Source organism: Teleopsis dalmanni, chromosome X (genome assembly GCF_002237135.1).
Source record: "Teleopsis dalmanni isolate 2A chromosome X, ASM223713v2, whole genome shotgun sequence".
Taxonomy (NCBI): Eukaryota; Metazoa; Arthropoda; class Insecta; order Diptera; family Diopsidae; genus Teleopsis; species Teleopsis dalmanni.
This window is the reverse complement of record NC_051848.1, coordinates 80,379,239-80,395,082: the sequence shown is the minus strand read 5'-3', so window position 1 is coordinate 80,395,082 and position 15,844 is coordinate 80,379,239. Positions and strand designations below refer to the sequence as shown.

At 31.7% G+C, this 15,844-nt stretch overlaps 1 protein-coding gene across 1 annotated transcript; it reads left to right on the top strand.

Annotated features, from left to right (window-relative positions):
- Positions 1-218: 218 nt before the first annotated feature.
- LOC119688046 (opsin Rh5) lies at positions 219-14,275 on the top strand. Its single transcript, XM_038102669.1, has 5 exons — positions 219-425; positions 484-675; positions 1,669-1,884; positions 13,442-13,572; positions 13,655-14,275. The coding sequence occupies exons 1-5, from the start codon at positions 370-372 to the stop codon at positions 14,206-14,208; spliced, it is 1,149 nt and encodes a 382-aa protein (XP_037958597.1). The 5' UTR covers positions 219-369; the 3' UTR covers positions 14,209-14,275.
- Positions 14,276-15,844: the final 1,569 nt, after the last annotated feature.

The window sequence follows — 15,844 nt, the reverse complement described above, 5'->3', positions numbered from 1 at the left end:
TGTACATGACCATCAAGTAAATCAAAAATCTACAGACATTAAAGCGGATTATCCATTTGCGACGACTAATCTTCATAGGAATGTCTTGGAATGTCTTGGATTATGACGTTTTCAAATGTGATGGAATTCAACTTATAAATTCAAATACCGAAATTACAGAAACTATAAAAGCCACAAAGGTGCCCGTGCGAAAATGATAAGCTAAAGTGACCTGTCGGAGTGCGTTTCGTATCAGCGGCATGGGATTTGATAAAAAATGTGAAAAGGGAAGAAGGAAATAATTAAAAAAACGTTTTTATACAATTTAAATTTAATTTAATTGTTATAAAAACAAAAAGTTGATTTTAAATTTTCAAAAGTTTCTGTAAAATGCATTCGACTAAAGGTGCAATGGGTCCAGAGGCGTATACGAATTTTGCCAACAAGTAATACAAGTTTTCTATAAGTTGATAGAAGTTTTTTTTACAAGAATTTCATCGTTAGTTCGCTACGTGATGGAGGGCTACCATTATTGGGTTGGAATCATCCGTCCGAATATCAACATTTGGTACATCAACATTGGCGAAATTTCCCCGCGCCGCAGATACACTTTACAGCTTTTTTCTTTATAGGTTATATTATATTAATGTTTATATCTTTATTTGGAAATGGCCTAGTCATTTGGATTTTCGGAACGTAAGTTTATTTTTTATATTAAACAACAAATTCATATATACAGACTGATATATATTAAACCTTATAAATATGTAATTGGTTTCCTAAACTGCTAATTTTCTACTTCCTTCCATAATTTTTTTTAATATTTTCAAGTCCACATTTTAATTGCACAATCAACTTATTTTGGATATCTGTCATATAACTTCCATTAATCCATTCAGGAGCACTATTAATAATAATGGTAATATAGGTTAGATTAATAATGAATTCATTATGCAGTAAAAAATTAGATAAATAAGCTGCAGAGTAGCAGCCAAAATTCAAAAGACCCCAAAAGGGGTCTTAATAACCCATATTCATTGTAAAGCATCGCTTGTACCACTTGAGAGATCTCTTATATTTTCTATATCTAACCTAGGGTTGTTCACGAACAAAACCAGAATAATCCTAACTGGTAAATCCAACACTGCCTTATCTGGATTCTCTAGATGAGAACTATTTTTTATAGCACATACTTAATCTGATTCTTAGAAGAATATTTTAAAACTGTTTGTTGATCACAAAACATATATACCAGATATTCACCTATTCGTATGAATTTGTAATTAAATTACATATAATTAAATTATTTCATTCCATCCTTATATGTTAAATATGCAAGTAATTTGAACTTAAACCTTAGAGCCAATTCTTGTGACTTCTAGAAATAAGAAGATGAGAGCAATGTTGAATTAAAAGAAATATAGGGTTGGTGTTAGTGTTGGTCCCTCTTAGCTTATCTCTCTGAGTCCCCAATATATACTTAATAAAGAAATAAAAAGGTTACATTGTTTTTAGTGGCATATGCATATATATCATTTATATATCTCAAAATATTGCTATAAAACAGATATTACTTCAGTGTATTTTATTGGATGAAAAATGAATTAGACTTTTAAAAATTTTTTAATTGTTGTATTTGTAAAAATTACTTTAAATCATTAATTATTTTTAAATTATTTTTAATTATAGCTCAAAAAACTTAAGAACGCCGTCGAATTTATTAATCTTTAATCTGGCAATATTCGATTTGGTCATGTGTTGCAATATGCCACATTATCTGATTAACACCATTGCTGGTTACTTTATAGGCGGTGAATTGTCTTGCGATGTTTATGCCGTTTTAGGTGGCATCTCAGGAATGGGTGCGGCCATCTCCAACGCGTTTATTGCATTTGATCGTTATCGGTAAGTGTGATTACGTATTTTAAAAAGTTTACTTTATACTAAACAATTGATCGAAAATCAAATCTTGTGTTTTGGAACATAACCACAGAAAATTTTTTCTGTTATCTTGGGTGATCAACTTTGTAGTTCAAAACAGAAAAAAACGTAAGAAATACATTTTTGTTCAATATTTCGAAGAATTTTTCAATACAATATTTTGTGTGGGTCTTGCTATTAAGTGTGGAACGAACACAATTGACATGACCTGCCGGGAAATCTTCTAATAGTTTTAATCCTTTTGTCGATGATTTGTAATTATCGATGATTTGTCTAATTATACTTGTCATAATAGTTTGGGTGTAACTCTACAAATGTTATTTTCCTATGTTCGATATTATTGTCGGCATTAAACAGGTTTATTTGCGTGACTCGACAAAAAAGCCAACTGGCGACAAATGGAGTTGTCATGATCCTGATTGCCTATTCATATCACTAAAACCTGAAATTACGCGTTCAGAAATCAAAGCCATAATAGTACGTATTAAAACCACATATCTTTAGTTTTATGCTAAAGTAAGTCAGAATTGTGCAGCTATAGTGATCAAAATTGATGGTTTGTACAATTTTCAAAAAAGTAAGGGTCTATTATAACACTGGACTTAATGTCTCATCGCATTATGTGGGTAATTATCTTTCGATTAATCGATTATTACTGTCTCACGTAAGGTACTTTTGATTGTTAACATACTCATCAAGCGAAAAGGGAGCCTCATGATTGAAAAAACATGTATGTGATATATTTTTACTGCAGATATATATCGCAAAACAACGTATGTTGGGCATCAGCAAATATACGAAAAAATGTATATAATCCATTATTTTATTAAATGATTCATATATTTTTACATTAAATTAGTTCAATGAAAATAGTTATACATATATACTGTGTACTATGTTTATTAATACGCAGTCAGGAGGATAGCTATAAAAATGATAATAAGAATAATAGCGAAATAAAAAATGTCCATTCCTTTCAATACATATATCTCTCTCTTCTCACCCTTATATCTTAAAATCTAAAACAAAAGAATTATTAAATATGAAAGCATTCAATAAAATGTGCTAAATCTAAGTCTGTCAAAGGGTTTGCAACGCAATGAATTGCATATCCGAAAAACAAATCAAGTCTTTGGTTCAGCCCGATAGAACTTGTTCGCAACTTATGTAATAAATAATAAAATTTAATATATATATTTATTTAAATATTATTTAGAATTATAATATCATTTAATTAAGATCATTTTTAATAATATTTTTTATTAATGTCATATAGGGGTGTTTTCGAACAATTGTGAACTACAACAACAAAAATTTTATTTTTTTTTAATTATTTTAATTAATTGAATTTTTGGCTGACTATATAGCTGTTTCGAGTATTGCCAAATACCCATCATCACTGGTCTTGAAAATAATTCTTGTATTTAATTATTCGTAACTAATTATTTTTTTTGAAACTGCAAGTGCCAGGAATCGAACTCATGCCCTGCCAAATTTGAAGTTCAGAGTCAACACACCTTAACCAACTGACTCAAAGCCGTACTTGACTTTTATGTTCGCATATTTTTCTGGAGTTTTGTTACTTTTGCTATGAAAGTTTTTATTAACAATTTTACTTACTGTGTTTATATTAGAACTAAATCATAAACCAGCTGTAGAATAATTAATTAATTATATTTTTTTTTTAATTGTTAAATTTCAATACTATTCTGTTTATAGAGGCATTATTTCTTGCATGATTTGTTCTTTCTTATGTATAGAACCTATTATAGGAACGTAATGCTGAGAAAGTCATGCTAATATTACTCCACTAGTCGCACGGGCGAGACCAATATTTTCTGAATATAAGTTGTAATTTAACGGCAAATTTTTCAGACGGAAATATTTATTATTTATAAGATAATTTTTAATAATTTTTTTTAATAATGTCATATGATATATATTATCGTCTACACTCTTCATCTCTATGAAGTTCAATAATATATTCTTCAAACCTGTTATGAAGTTTATTAAAAAAGACTCCTTCATATTTATATATATATTATTTGTAGTTCATAAACACATTCAATTCACTACACGTTTCTACCACAGATGTCCTTTTGCGTGTCCTTTTTGGTTATTGTCACACGCACTACCCCATGTACACCAAAATGGGGTTGAATTTTGTCGTTAATCTCCAAACTCTCCAGTACCAGAATACGTCGGACGGCTTTCGGAACATTTAACAGGAGCTAACCTACAAGGTTGAAGCTGTTCATGGAATAATCTTTAAAATAATTAAGAATTTGGCTATCAATAATAAAAAATTACATTCAGTGCAAAATATAACAAGCTAAACAGAAATTAATAATATAATAGAAATTTAAAAAAAAAAGAAAAAGAAAAATGGAAACTATTCCCATTATTTTCAAAGCAGATGTTATATTTATACTTTATACATAATGGTCACAAGTATTTGTAACTATGATTTGAACTTCCTTTATTGAACCTATCACTTTTCTACTGGGACTTGCATAAAATTTGTGACCTATTCCCCCAACAAACTTACTGAACTCTACTCATGATGACCTATTCCCCCAACAAACTTACTGAACTCTACTCATGATGACCTATTCCCCCAACAAACTTACTGAACTCTACTTCTCATGATGAGGATGCTATAACAAGAGAGCTGACTAATGTTCTTAGGACCATACGTTGCGAATTTTACAAAAATAGGTTAAATAAAGCACGAAAACGATTGCGCGGACTTAAATCAAAAAAAGTAAAATCCACTAATTATCTTCACTTTAACATAATCTGGAAAACTGTTAGGGTATTTACCCTAACATTCATTCACTTTAAATAAGAATTTTTTAATCTCAAATGTAATGTGATACTTATAAATATGATACATCAGTATTGTACTGAGATGTGAGACTAACTAACCATGGCCATTATAAGAGTACTTCACATAAATGCAAATAAAAGGAAGGATATTGTAGCGTAGAAAGTTGCCCCAGATTTACCAATCTAAAACGGCATTAGACTTGCCCGACGATAACGACATTAGTCACTTCGATCTGACCATCGCATATGCTGATGACACTGCCTACATTGCTCAAAAATAGAAGCATATAAGAAGTAGATATACGCAGATAAGAGAATCGACTACATTACAACGGACGATATATATATTATACTAGCTGACCCGGCGAACGTTGTTTCCCCTTGCAATTAATTTTCCTGGCGTTCGTTGCGTTGCTCTTGACTTTCATTAGCATGTGTAATTGTATCCTGGTTTCTTACATCTTCATTGTTTTCTGCCGATCTATTTAACCGCCGGTTCTGGAGTAATTGTGAATTCCGAGTCCGTCGACCAATATTTCCTCCTCGTCCACGAAGACGTGGCATTGTTTTTTGTACGATATTTATATCTTTATATATATAATTCTTCTCTTTTCTGTGTTGAATTTTTGAATTCGCTGGATTTACCAGGAATACCACCACATAACTTAAGATTAAAAATTGGCTCACCTATAATTATGCAGCGGAATTTAAATGCACTTAAGCTATGCAACGTCAGTTTTACAATTCATTTTAGAGATTTTAAAGTTTTTAAACAAATCAAAGTAAGCATGAATAAATTTTAAATTTTTAATATAAATGTATATGGATACCAAAAAATAAAAAATTGATTAAAAAGACATTATCCAGTGGGCCAAATTGTGAATCTAAACCTTCCTTGAATCCACTTGAACACACACAAAAAATTTCATCAAAATCGGTTCAGCCGTTTAGGAGGAGTTCACTGTCAACACACGTACAGAAGAATTATATATATAAGATAGATATAGATTTATGCACTATATGCTCATAAAAAATTACAAGAAGCTTGCTTACGAGAACTCACGTCACAAACAATATATTATATTTTGCTCGTAATGAATTAGAGAAAATCTGAAAATATATCAAACTACAATAGTGAGTCCGACGACATTCTATGGAGAAGAAATATGGACTATATTATTGTTGAAAGAGAGAGACGTATAATGATGCTAAATAAAATCTATCGTTCGTGATCTGATGACTCGTGTGATTTAAATATCTTCAATTTCCACCTTAATAAATTGATTGTGATTGATTGATGAAATGTATGATATGTTATACCATCTCTCGTTGAAATCATATTTGGTCAGCGCCGAAATCATCTAATTCTTGCAACAAAAGTACCAGTAATCACGCATTTATATACCTTTCCATAGGCGGTAATAGAAACATATTTTCTCATTCAGAATAGATTCCAATTGCTAATTCAGACCATAAAACATATGATTCTCTTAATTATTATAAATACATGTGTATTTTATCAACAGCACGACAAGTTTCTCTTCTCCAAATGCGAAAAGCATTTATCTTGAAAATAGTTTCATCGCAAAAGATAATGTTCTAATCTCAGTTTGCGCAATCCAGGCGCAAGCAGTCAAGATTCTGCTTCACCTAAAATGTGTAATAAAGACCTAGACATAATATTCAAAGAAAGGCTCACCGGGCAATATCAGTCAACACCCTGCTTGATTATTACTTGTATTTAAAAACCTTTGGGCGTGGATGCCGTGTGTATTGAGGAAAATACGATTACAACACTCGTCAAAACCTATTACTTAGGTTCTTGGCTACGTTCTTGCAACAAGTAGTCATTTGATTCAAGTTTCTTGGTCACTGACGGCGATTTCATAGTTGTAACTTAAGTCGCAAAACTGGCTTTAGTTTGAATTGAGTCCTCAATATTGATTAGGTCATCAACACTTTTGTTGTTTTTGCGAAGAACTATGTTGTCGCCATAGTGGTAAGCCCGGCTTGCACGGACTGAAAACAATCCCCCTCATGTACCAGACCGTGTCCATCCTGGAACTGAACTTTATCGGGAATCCTTCAGGATAGGGTCCCAATGTTGGTTTTGTTTTTCTTCGTTAGCCTGCGTCCAGACCTCGTTTACGGAGTCAGATAGCGGCTAAATATCAGTTGGTATTCACATTTTATTTGTGGGTTTTTTTTTCATTAATTTTGATTATAATTAATCAATTAATGAATTTATCTTTTTTTGTTTTATGTAGTTATTTTTTGATGTATTTATTAATATTTTTTTGTAATTTATATCGCATACGACAGAAAATCGTCTAATTAATTTTTTTTTTATTTGAATGCATATAAACAAAAGCTAAAAGATTTTAAGAATTTTTTTTGTGGGAAGCCTTCAGGACCGAGGAGGATAGAGATACATATGTTATAATTAAAATCTATGGAGCTGATAAAATTATATAGATATATTTTATGATAAGGTTGACGTTGAGTAAATTATACCTAGAAAAGTTGTGAAGTAGTAAAGTAAAGAAATAAAGCTGTGGGTTATGTTATACCGGCGATTATATGGATCCACTTAAGCTTATTGAATCAAAGTGTTCATTTCAAAAAAATCCTTTGTTCACACCACTAATTTTTTCTTGAGTTGTCAATATAAATGTTTAGTTTGCATGAAGGGCCTCTCGATAGTTTGGTGTCTTTAAGTGTAAAGTCGGCATTAAATTTAAAGTAATAAAGACAAAGAAACAATGTTTGGTATTATAAAAAAAAATAAATTATTTCTAGCTTGTAACAGTGGTTATCGCCAATTACAAAAGTTGCCAGCAGGCAGCCTGTCTACTCATCTTCATATAATGCTTTTAAACTTATTGTGTTATTACGGCGATATTTGTAACAAGATTAAATTTAACATGAAACTTTATAAACATCGCAAACCATTCGATAGAGCTCTGTTGTTTCTGTTGTCTTAATAAACTGTTCCCACTGTTCAAACTGTTTGCAGCAAAGTCATTTTTGACTTTGGTTATAACATTACGGTCTTTGCATTAAACAATCTTTAGCTTTGATTTGAACCAAAATTAAGTAGAATTTCGTATCAACGGTCTTTGTTGCAAATACAATGATACGGTCTTGGCGTTTGTTTATAACATTACGGTCTTTGCTTTAAACAGACTTTAGCTTTGATTTGAACCAAAACTAAGTAGAATTTCAACGGTCTTTGTTGCAAATATGATGATACGGTCTTGGCGTTTGTTTATAACATTACGGTCTGTGCTTTAAACAGACTTTAGCTTTGATTTGAACCAAAATTAAGTAGAATTTCGTATCAACGGTCTTTGTTGGAAATATAATGATACGGTCTTTGCTTTTGTTTATAACATTACGGTCTTTGCATTAAACAGTCTTTAGCTTTGATTTGAACCAAAACTAAGTAGAATTTCGTATCAACGGTCTTTGTTGCAAATATGTATAATGATACGGTCTTTGCTTTTGTTTATAACATTACGGTCTGTGCTTTAAACAGACTATAGCTTTGATTTGAACCAAAATTAAAAATTTCGTATCAAAGGCTATATGGTCTTTGTTGGGAATATACGGTCTTTGGCTTGTTAATAACATTACGGTATTTATTTTAACTGTTGTTAAACACTAATGTGCGAAACAAATCCAGCAGGAATGTCCTATCAAAAATCATGTAATAAACATATTTCTCATATAATATTATTGCGAAGATACAATTCAATTTAAGTTAACTGAGATAATTTTGAATTATGTCAGTTAGTTAAGAAATAAGTTTTTAAATGTTGTTGGTTATTTTTTAAGGGATAAAGTTGTGTGTTTTTCAGAACATAAATAACGGTTATAATTAATACAAGTTTAACATTATTCACTTATCAGGATCCAGTGTTATCGAACGAAGCGTTAGAATAAACGTAACATTAGAATAAACGTAACGATATATTTAAAATAAAGTTCTGGCTTTACTAAATTACTTAAATTAAATAAGTACATTCATTCATTTGGACTTAATTAATTTAATCAATTTTTCAAATTTAACTTTTAAATTTGTTTTTACGTGGCTATAAATATCTCAATTCCACCATTTGGACAATAAATCATTGTTAGTTATTACGGTTCTTTATATCATTACGCCATACATGACGGAATCAATTACTGTTGTAGTGTATTTAGTGTGTGTCAGAGTATATATATATACATATAGTATATTTTCTGACAGATTTTTACGACATAAAGGACACATTTAAGAACATCTATCTACAGTCAATCAGAAGAATTGAATATAGCCTCAAAATTAACAAGACAATGATAATATTTATTAGGCAATTACTTAGTTTCACATTTTGAATAGTGAGAGAATAGTCCATTATACAATCGATAAATCAGTTGTTCAAGGTAATTTTCTATCTTATTTCTCTTATTATGAAATCCCGTTTCTAATGGTTCACTCTTTATACTGTGAATGTAGCAACCACTATTTTCGGTCGCTACTTATATAGACAACTTATAGAGCTGAAAGAAGTCTATAAATCATTAGTGATATGCAATGATAGCAATGATAAAACATTCAGAGAATTCTTAGAATCAATTGTAGATTAATCGTCCAAGGCGAACTCAATTGTTCTATATAATCTCTAAGTCTCTAGTAACCTGGCTTGTCCAATTTTTTTAAACTAGTGCTGATCTAATGGCGATAAAGTGCATATATTTGTTCATATTTGATTTACTCTTTATATGATTCATGTGTTTGAACTTGATTTAATATAATATTGTGAATTTCTTGACTAAACGTCGTTTCTGATGTTTGAATATTTTCAGTGCTATATCCATAACTTATTAATATTCGATTTTTAGAAAAATGCATATAGTTACTTGCACAAGGTACACTAGGGCTTATCCACGTTGTAGTCCCATCAGCGGAATGTTGTCCACTTCCCGATATACTCGACCTCGCCCCCGAATTCGGTCCACGACCTGAACCACTTTGTTGATGAATATTTTCTTGCATATCAACATCCATATTAGAATTATTATTACGAATATTATTTGATTTTTCAATGAAAGTAGGATCTTGTTCAGTTGTTGTATCACTACTAGAATTTTCGTCTGAAGGTCTGGGTCGTTTGGCGGCTGGTTGGTTATCGGTTCCGGAGCGTTCTGCATCAAAATCTCTTTTTATAGCAGTATAATAATATCCACCAACTTTATAACTATCGTATATTTGTTTTGAAATTAATGCAGTACTTTTAAAATCTTGAAAATCACGATAACCTCCTTTACCTCGAGTATCTTTAATTTTATTCCACTCTTGAGCTAAATGTCTTTCTCTACTTGCATATATTAATTGACTTAATGTTTTTTCATTTTTTGACATACTTGGATACTGTACACCAAAAACACTTTCAAAACCATATTTTATAGACAAACCAGTAATTCCAGCTAATTCTGCTAAACTTCCATTACTTTTGTAATCGTCTATAAATGCTGAAATTGCCTTACGATCAGCACTTCTAATATCTTCTGTAGTTGTTGCTAATTCGTATTCAAGATCATGTACGTAAGCATCAAAATCAACTTCATCCACCGGTTCGTCGTCTTTGTAAATTGTATTTCCCGGACCTAAATAATTGTGATCAGGCCACGTGTATCCGTCACGTAATTTTAACAACATACTAAATTAATTTCTATTAAACAGTTCTATTTATATCAACCAATAAAAATATTTTAAACATTTTTATTTATATCAACCAATGAAAAAATTGTATCATGTCATCTCAAGTCATGCTAAACAACACGTGCAATGTAAAATATGTGTGAGGTAACAATTATAACACATTAACGACGACGACGACGACGACAGCTTGTGATTGGCTGACGCTAGCTGCGCAGTTTAGATTTACTAGTCATGGCTTAGCTAATCATGGCCTACGGCCGATAGCTGCCGACGTAAATCTAAACTGCGCAGCTAGCGTCAGCCAATCACAAGCTGTCGTCGTCGTCGTCGTCGTTAATGTGTTATAATTGTTACCTCACACATATTTTACATTGCACGTGTTGTTTAGCATGACTTGAGATGACGTGATACAATTTTTTCATTGGTTGATATAAATAAAAATGTTTAAAATATTTTTATTGGTTGATATAAATAGAACTGTTTAATAGAAATTAATTTAGTATGTTGTTAAAATTACGTGACTAATGAAAGTTTTTCATTACATAAACGGTTTTTCATTTTCAATAAATATTTATATAGAAATTCTTTAGATACGTATAATACATACATAGTATATTTATAATTGTAACATAATTACTTTTGACATAAATTTTGTATAAATTAAAGGATTTCAATTTATATGTTTGTTGATATTATTATTATTATTGTTTAAAGAAGGGATTGTGCACTGCGACCTAAAAGATCTATTGTGCCCCTTACCCGGGTTAGAGTGTTTCCCCAAGTCCGATTTCTTTAATGAAAGACAGTATTTAGCCTACCTTTCCCAGTCTTGAATCTTTATGATCCATGAAACACCCTCCTAGGTGTTTCTTCCGCTTGTGCATCAATGCCGAGCACTCCCCAAGCACATGGTATGCAGTTTCTCGCTCTTCTCTATAGTATCTGCAGTCTTTGTTGGATTGAATTCCTAACTTCGATAGGTGATTATTCAATCTACAGTGATTTGTTGATATTTTTAATATAAAATTTAGACCCAATATGAAATTCGGAAATGCTTACACTTTTTAATCTACTGTCCCTTTTAATGATTTTTTATTGATTAATATTATTAAATGAAGGGAATCATAGGCAGACCACATATAATTTATTATTATTTAAACATTTAAACGTTTAAAACAGATTCTATTATTCGAGCACTGGTTAATATCACTGATTTTCTGCTGTGCCTTAAGCCTTCATCACATATCAAAGCATTTTTGAAGGCAATCTATTAACTCCACATATAATAATCATATACATATAATAATCGTTCACCCAATATAAAGTGCTCTGTGGAAACGTGTTTATGTATATAATTATATGTATTTATATATTATTTTACATATACGTATATATATCAATATATTTCTTCTGCTATATCCAGTATCAGCTACCTTTAACTAACTTGCACTCTTTGAGTTCTTCTGCAGTGCCACTTTTATACAAAGTCTAACAATATTTCGTGGTAATTTCCGATCGCTGCAAATATCAGTACCGAAACGTAAACAGCTTCACATATTTAGGCAGCATAATATCGCCGGACGGTGGCACGCCAGCCCACATCCAAAACCGAATTAACAAAGCATGTTCCGCCTTTTCGCTACTGAATAAAGTAAGAAGGTCTTCAATACTTTCCCGTTATACCAAGCTGCGGTTATTCAACAGTAATGTTAAAAACGTTCTGCTCTACGGCTGCGAAACCTGACTCACTACCAACAACCTTTATAACAGTGTTTATATGGTATATTGAAAGTGGGATTTTAGAGTGCCGAAATGTGCTATTGATAAGCCAGTTTTCAGACAAATTGCGTGGCCTGGCGTGTTGGATGGTAGATGAAAAATGAGTTTAATAAAATAAATCAACAGTTTTGCCACCTCATCACACCTTTCAAAACCCTAAACTTGGGAAGCATAATTCATAATTGAGTTGACCGCAGCTTGGAAAACTTTGGATTTAACTGAAAGTCCTACCGTGTGCTGTTTATTGCTAGTTTTGATTCTTCTAGTCTCTTATTAATATCTCTTATCTCTTATTAATATCTAATATTAATATCAAGTCTCTTATTATTATTTGCATTACATGAAACACCTAAATACTTATATGACTTAACTACATTTAATTGTTTTCTCTTAAGACACAACTTTTCATCGTATGCAAGACGTCTTGTATGTTTTTTAAATATTATTATTTTTTACTTTGATATATTGACTTCTAAATGACTTCTATATGATGTATTACATATTCATTTCAGCAAGAAGAACCTTTCATCAATTTACTTGTTCCAGTTTTTAACCAATTTTTAACCAATTTTTTTACTGTTAGTCTTTAAAACACAAAAACATGTTGTATAATACCCGACTATTTGCATGTTCTTCCACTGTATCTTTCCTTTGCATTTCAGTTGCTATCGACTTCATCGATTCATCTTTCGCGACATTGATCTAAGCTTTCAAGCCATTTCAAGTGGTCTAGGCAAAATTTTTATAGTGATTTCTTTTAAATGATTGTTCCATACAATATATAATAGAACCTCATGCTTTGTGGTTTCCTTGAGAAGACAATAAACGTTTGTGTATTGTTCTTGTAGAAACATCATCTTGTGAGAATGATGCCTACATCTTTGAGAGTGTGGACGTTATGCTGACAAACGTTCAGACATCTAACAATTGTAAGATGTACCTTCATTTTTACTCTTCTAGAGGCAGTTTTGCTATATGTTATGTTATGCTCTTTACTCTATGATTTAAATCAACCAAAGACCATTGTTGTATATCTTTCTATTTCAAATAAAATACTTCCTCAAGTAGTGATATCAAGATTCTCCAATATTGTTGCTTTATCTAAATAAAACTCAATTATAACTTCTCTTATCACTTTTTTATTCGTTTATTCTTATATACTAGATACTATACTTAGTAAAATAAATTTTTTTTTTCTTATTACAGCACCATATCGAATCCCATAGATGGTCGACTGAATTTTGCACAAGTTGGCTTCTTAATAGCGTTTTGTTGGGTTTGGACGATACCATTTTCAGTGCTGCCTTTCTTCAAAATATGGGGTCGCTATACTGCGGGTAAGAATTAATCATTTATATTTAAAATAAATTATATAAATAAAATTGATTTTAAAATTGAAATGTTTAATAAATGTCATAGAGGGTTACCTAACCACCTGCAGTTTCGATTATTTGACCGACAATGACGAAACACGTCTCTTTGTGCGCTCCATGTTTGCTTGGGCCTACTGCTTCCCAATGATAATGATATGCACTTATTATACAAAGTTATTCTTGCATGTGCGGGATCACGAGCGCATGTTGGCCGAGCAAGCGAAGAAAATGAATGTGAAGTCCTTATCCGCGAATGCCAATACAGAGTCTATGAGTGTCGAAATGCGCATCGCCAAAGCCGCTATAATGATTTGGATGCTCTATGTTGTTGCCTGGACACCGTATGCAACTGTTTCATTACTGGGCACTTCTGATAATCGACAAGCGATTACTCCTTTTGTATCAATGTTGCCGGCAACAGCAGCTAAGGCGGTTTCTTGCTTCGATCCGTGGGTTTATGCAGCAAGCCACCCTAAGTACCGTCTAGAACTAGAACGTCGTTTACCTTGGTTGGGTATACGTGAACGTAACATCCAAGGTGGGGGCAGTGCAGCCACTTGCAATGACAGTGAAGCCGGTACGGTTATGGTGGAAAGTTGAATGCTCTTCTGTTTTTTTATTAGAAGAAAATTTGTTTTAAAAATATTAATAATATTAAATAAAGCTTGTGTAATTGAAATTAGTTCAGAAAGAACTACAAAAATGTAAAAAAAAATTAATATTAAATAAAGAAAAAAATTTGTGGGAGTTTTGAACATAAGCACCCAAATCTTTTATTGTATTAAAATAATAGTTAAATTCCAAATTATAATAGTTTTTGTGTTTGCGATCTAACAAGTTGTGACCCACTTAGTTTAAATGGCCAAGTATGACATGATATTTTACTCTGAATAAAATGCCAGGCGTGATCTGATATCTAGTTATTACCACATGTGTAAGTTTCACCAGCTGTTTATTTATTTTTTATACCTAATGAATTTTAAAGCTTATATGACCGATTTTTGTATAAATATAGCATTGTGTCTCTCACGCGCTGCCTGTACCCACATGATTTGGTACCGTCTGACATTGACCTCTTCGTGAAACTGCATAACCTTCTGAAGGAAGAAGTCATATTTTTGTCTCATATCGACATTTTTTAAGACTGTAACTTCAGACGCAATAACTTCGCTTCTACTTATACAAATATCATAATATTTTTATTGTGAATCAGTGTTGAATCTACCTTACCAACACATATGATATCCAAAAACTACTTCCTTCATATATATATTTTTAAGAAATCCTGTTTGTAAGGGACGCCAACTTTTTCAGTCTGTGACACTAAACATTCCTACGGTCATTATAATGTCAATTTTTGGGTGTTTGGAGTGTTTGCTTATATGCCAAGAAGGGAGGCATTATAGTACATTGGAGTGAACGTATTATGATATACAATACGATTATTAAAGAAAAAAGAACAATTCTTTGTAAATTACAAAAAAATGTGTCAGGTTATTTTGAAGAGTAATTATTAAATAAAGTTCAAGGATTTTAGCTTAAATATTAACTTGTTAATATACCATGTACCACGCCAGTGAATGTTTCCATATTTTCCACAAACCTTTTTGGAGGATTTCAATATCTGAAGCATTGGCATTACTGAACACCTGGATCTTATAAGTCCATATTGGTTAAATGTTAAATGAAAGCACTTTGCATTCTTAGTATAGGCAGACGTCCTCCTCCTGAATCATTCTTAAGCAACTTTGGTTATCTTCGTACTTCTGATAGTGCGATAAATTCCGCTTCTGTTGATAATAGTGCCACACTAGTTTGTTTACGACAAGACCATCTCACTATAATTCCATTTACAATAAAGACGTAGCCACTGTTGGATTTTCGATCGCTGCAATTTTCAGCCCAATTTGTGTCTGCGTAGCCGCGCTAAATTTGCTGTCCCACGCAAATACCGTTGAACTCGCTTTAACTCATTCCAGTCATTTTGTGTTGGTGTCGAAACCTTTTGTGCTAAAATTGAAACGGCTGCCGTAATATCTGGTCGAGTGTTAACTGATATGTACAATAAGCATCCAAGTAGCTTTTAATATTGGGTATTAATATTAAGTATCCAACACTACCCTTTCGTCGCTACTTTCATCTTTTCAATTGTTTACATCCATTGGTACGTTAGAGAATTTTGCTTCATTAAATCCGAAGTCAGACACAACTTTATTAATATACCTTGTGATCAAAA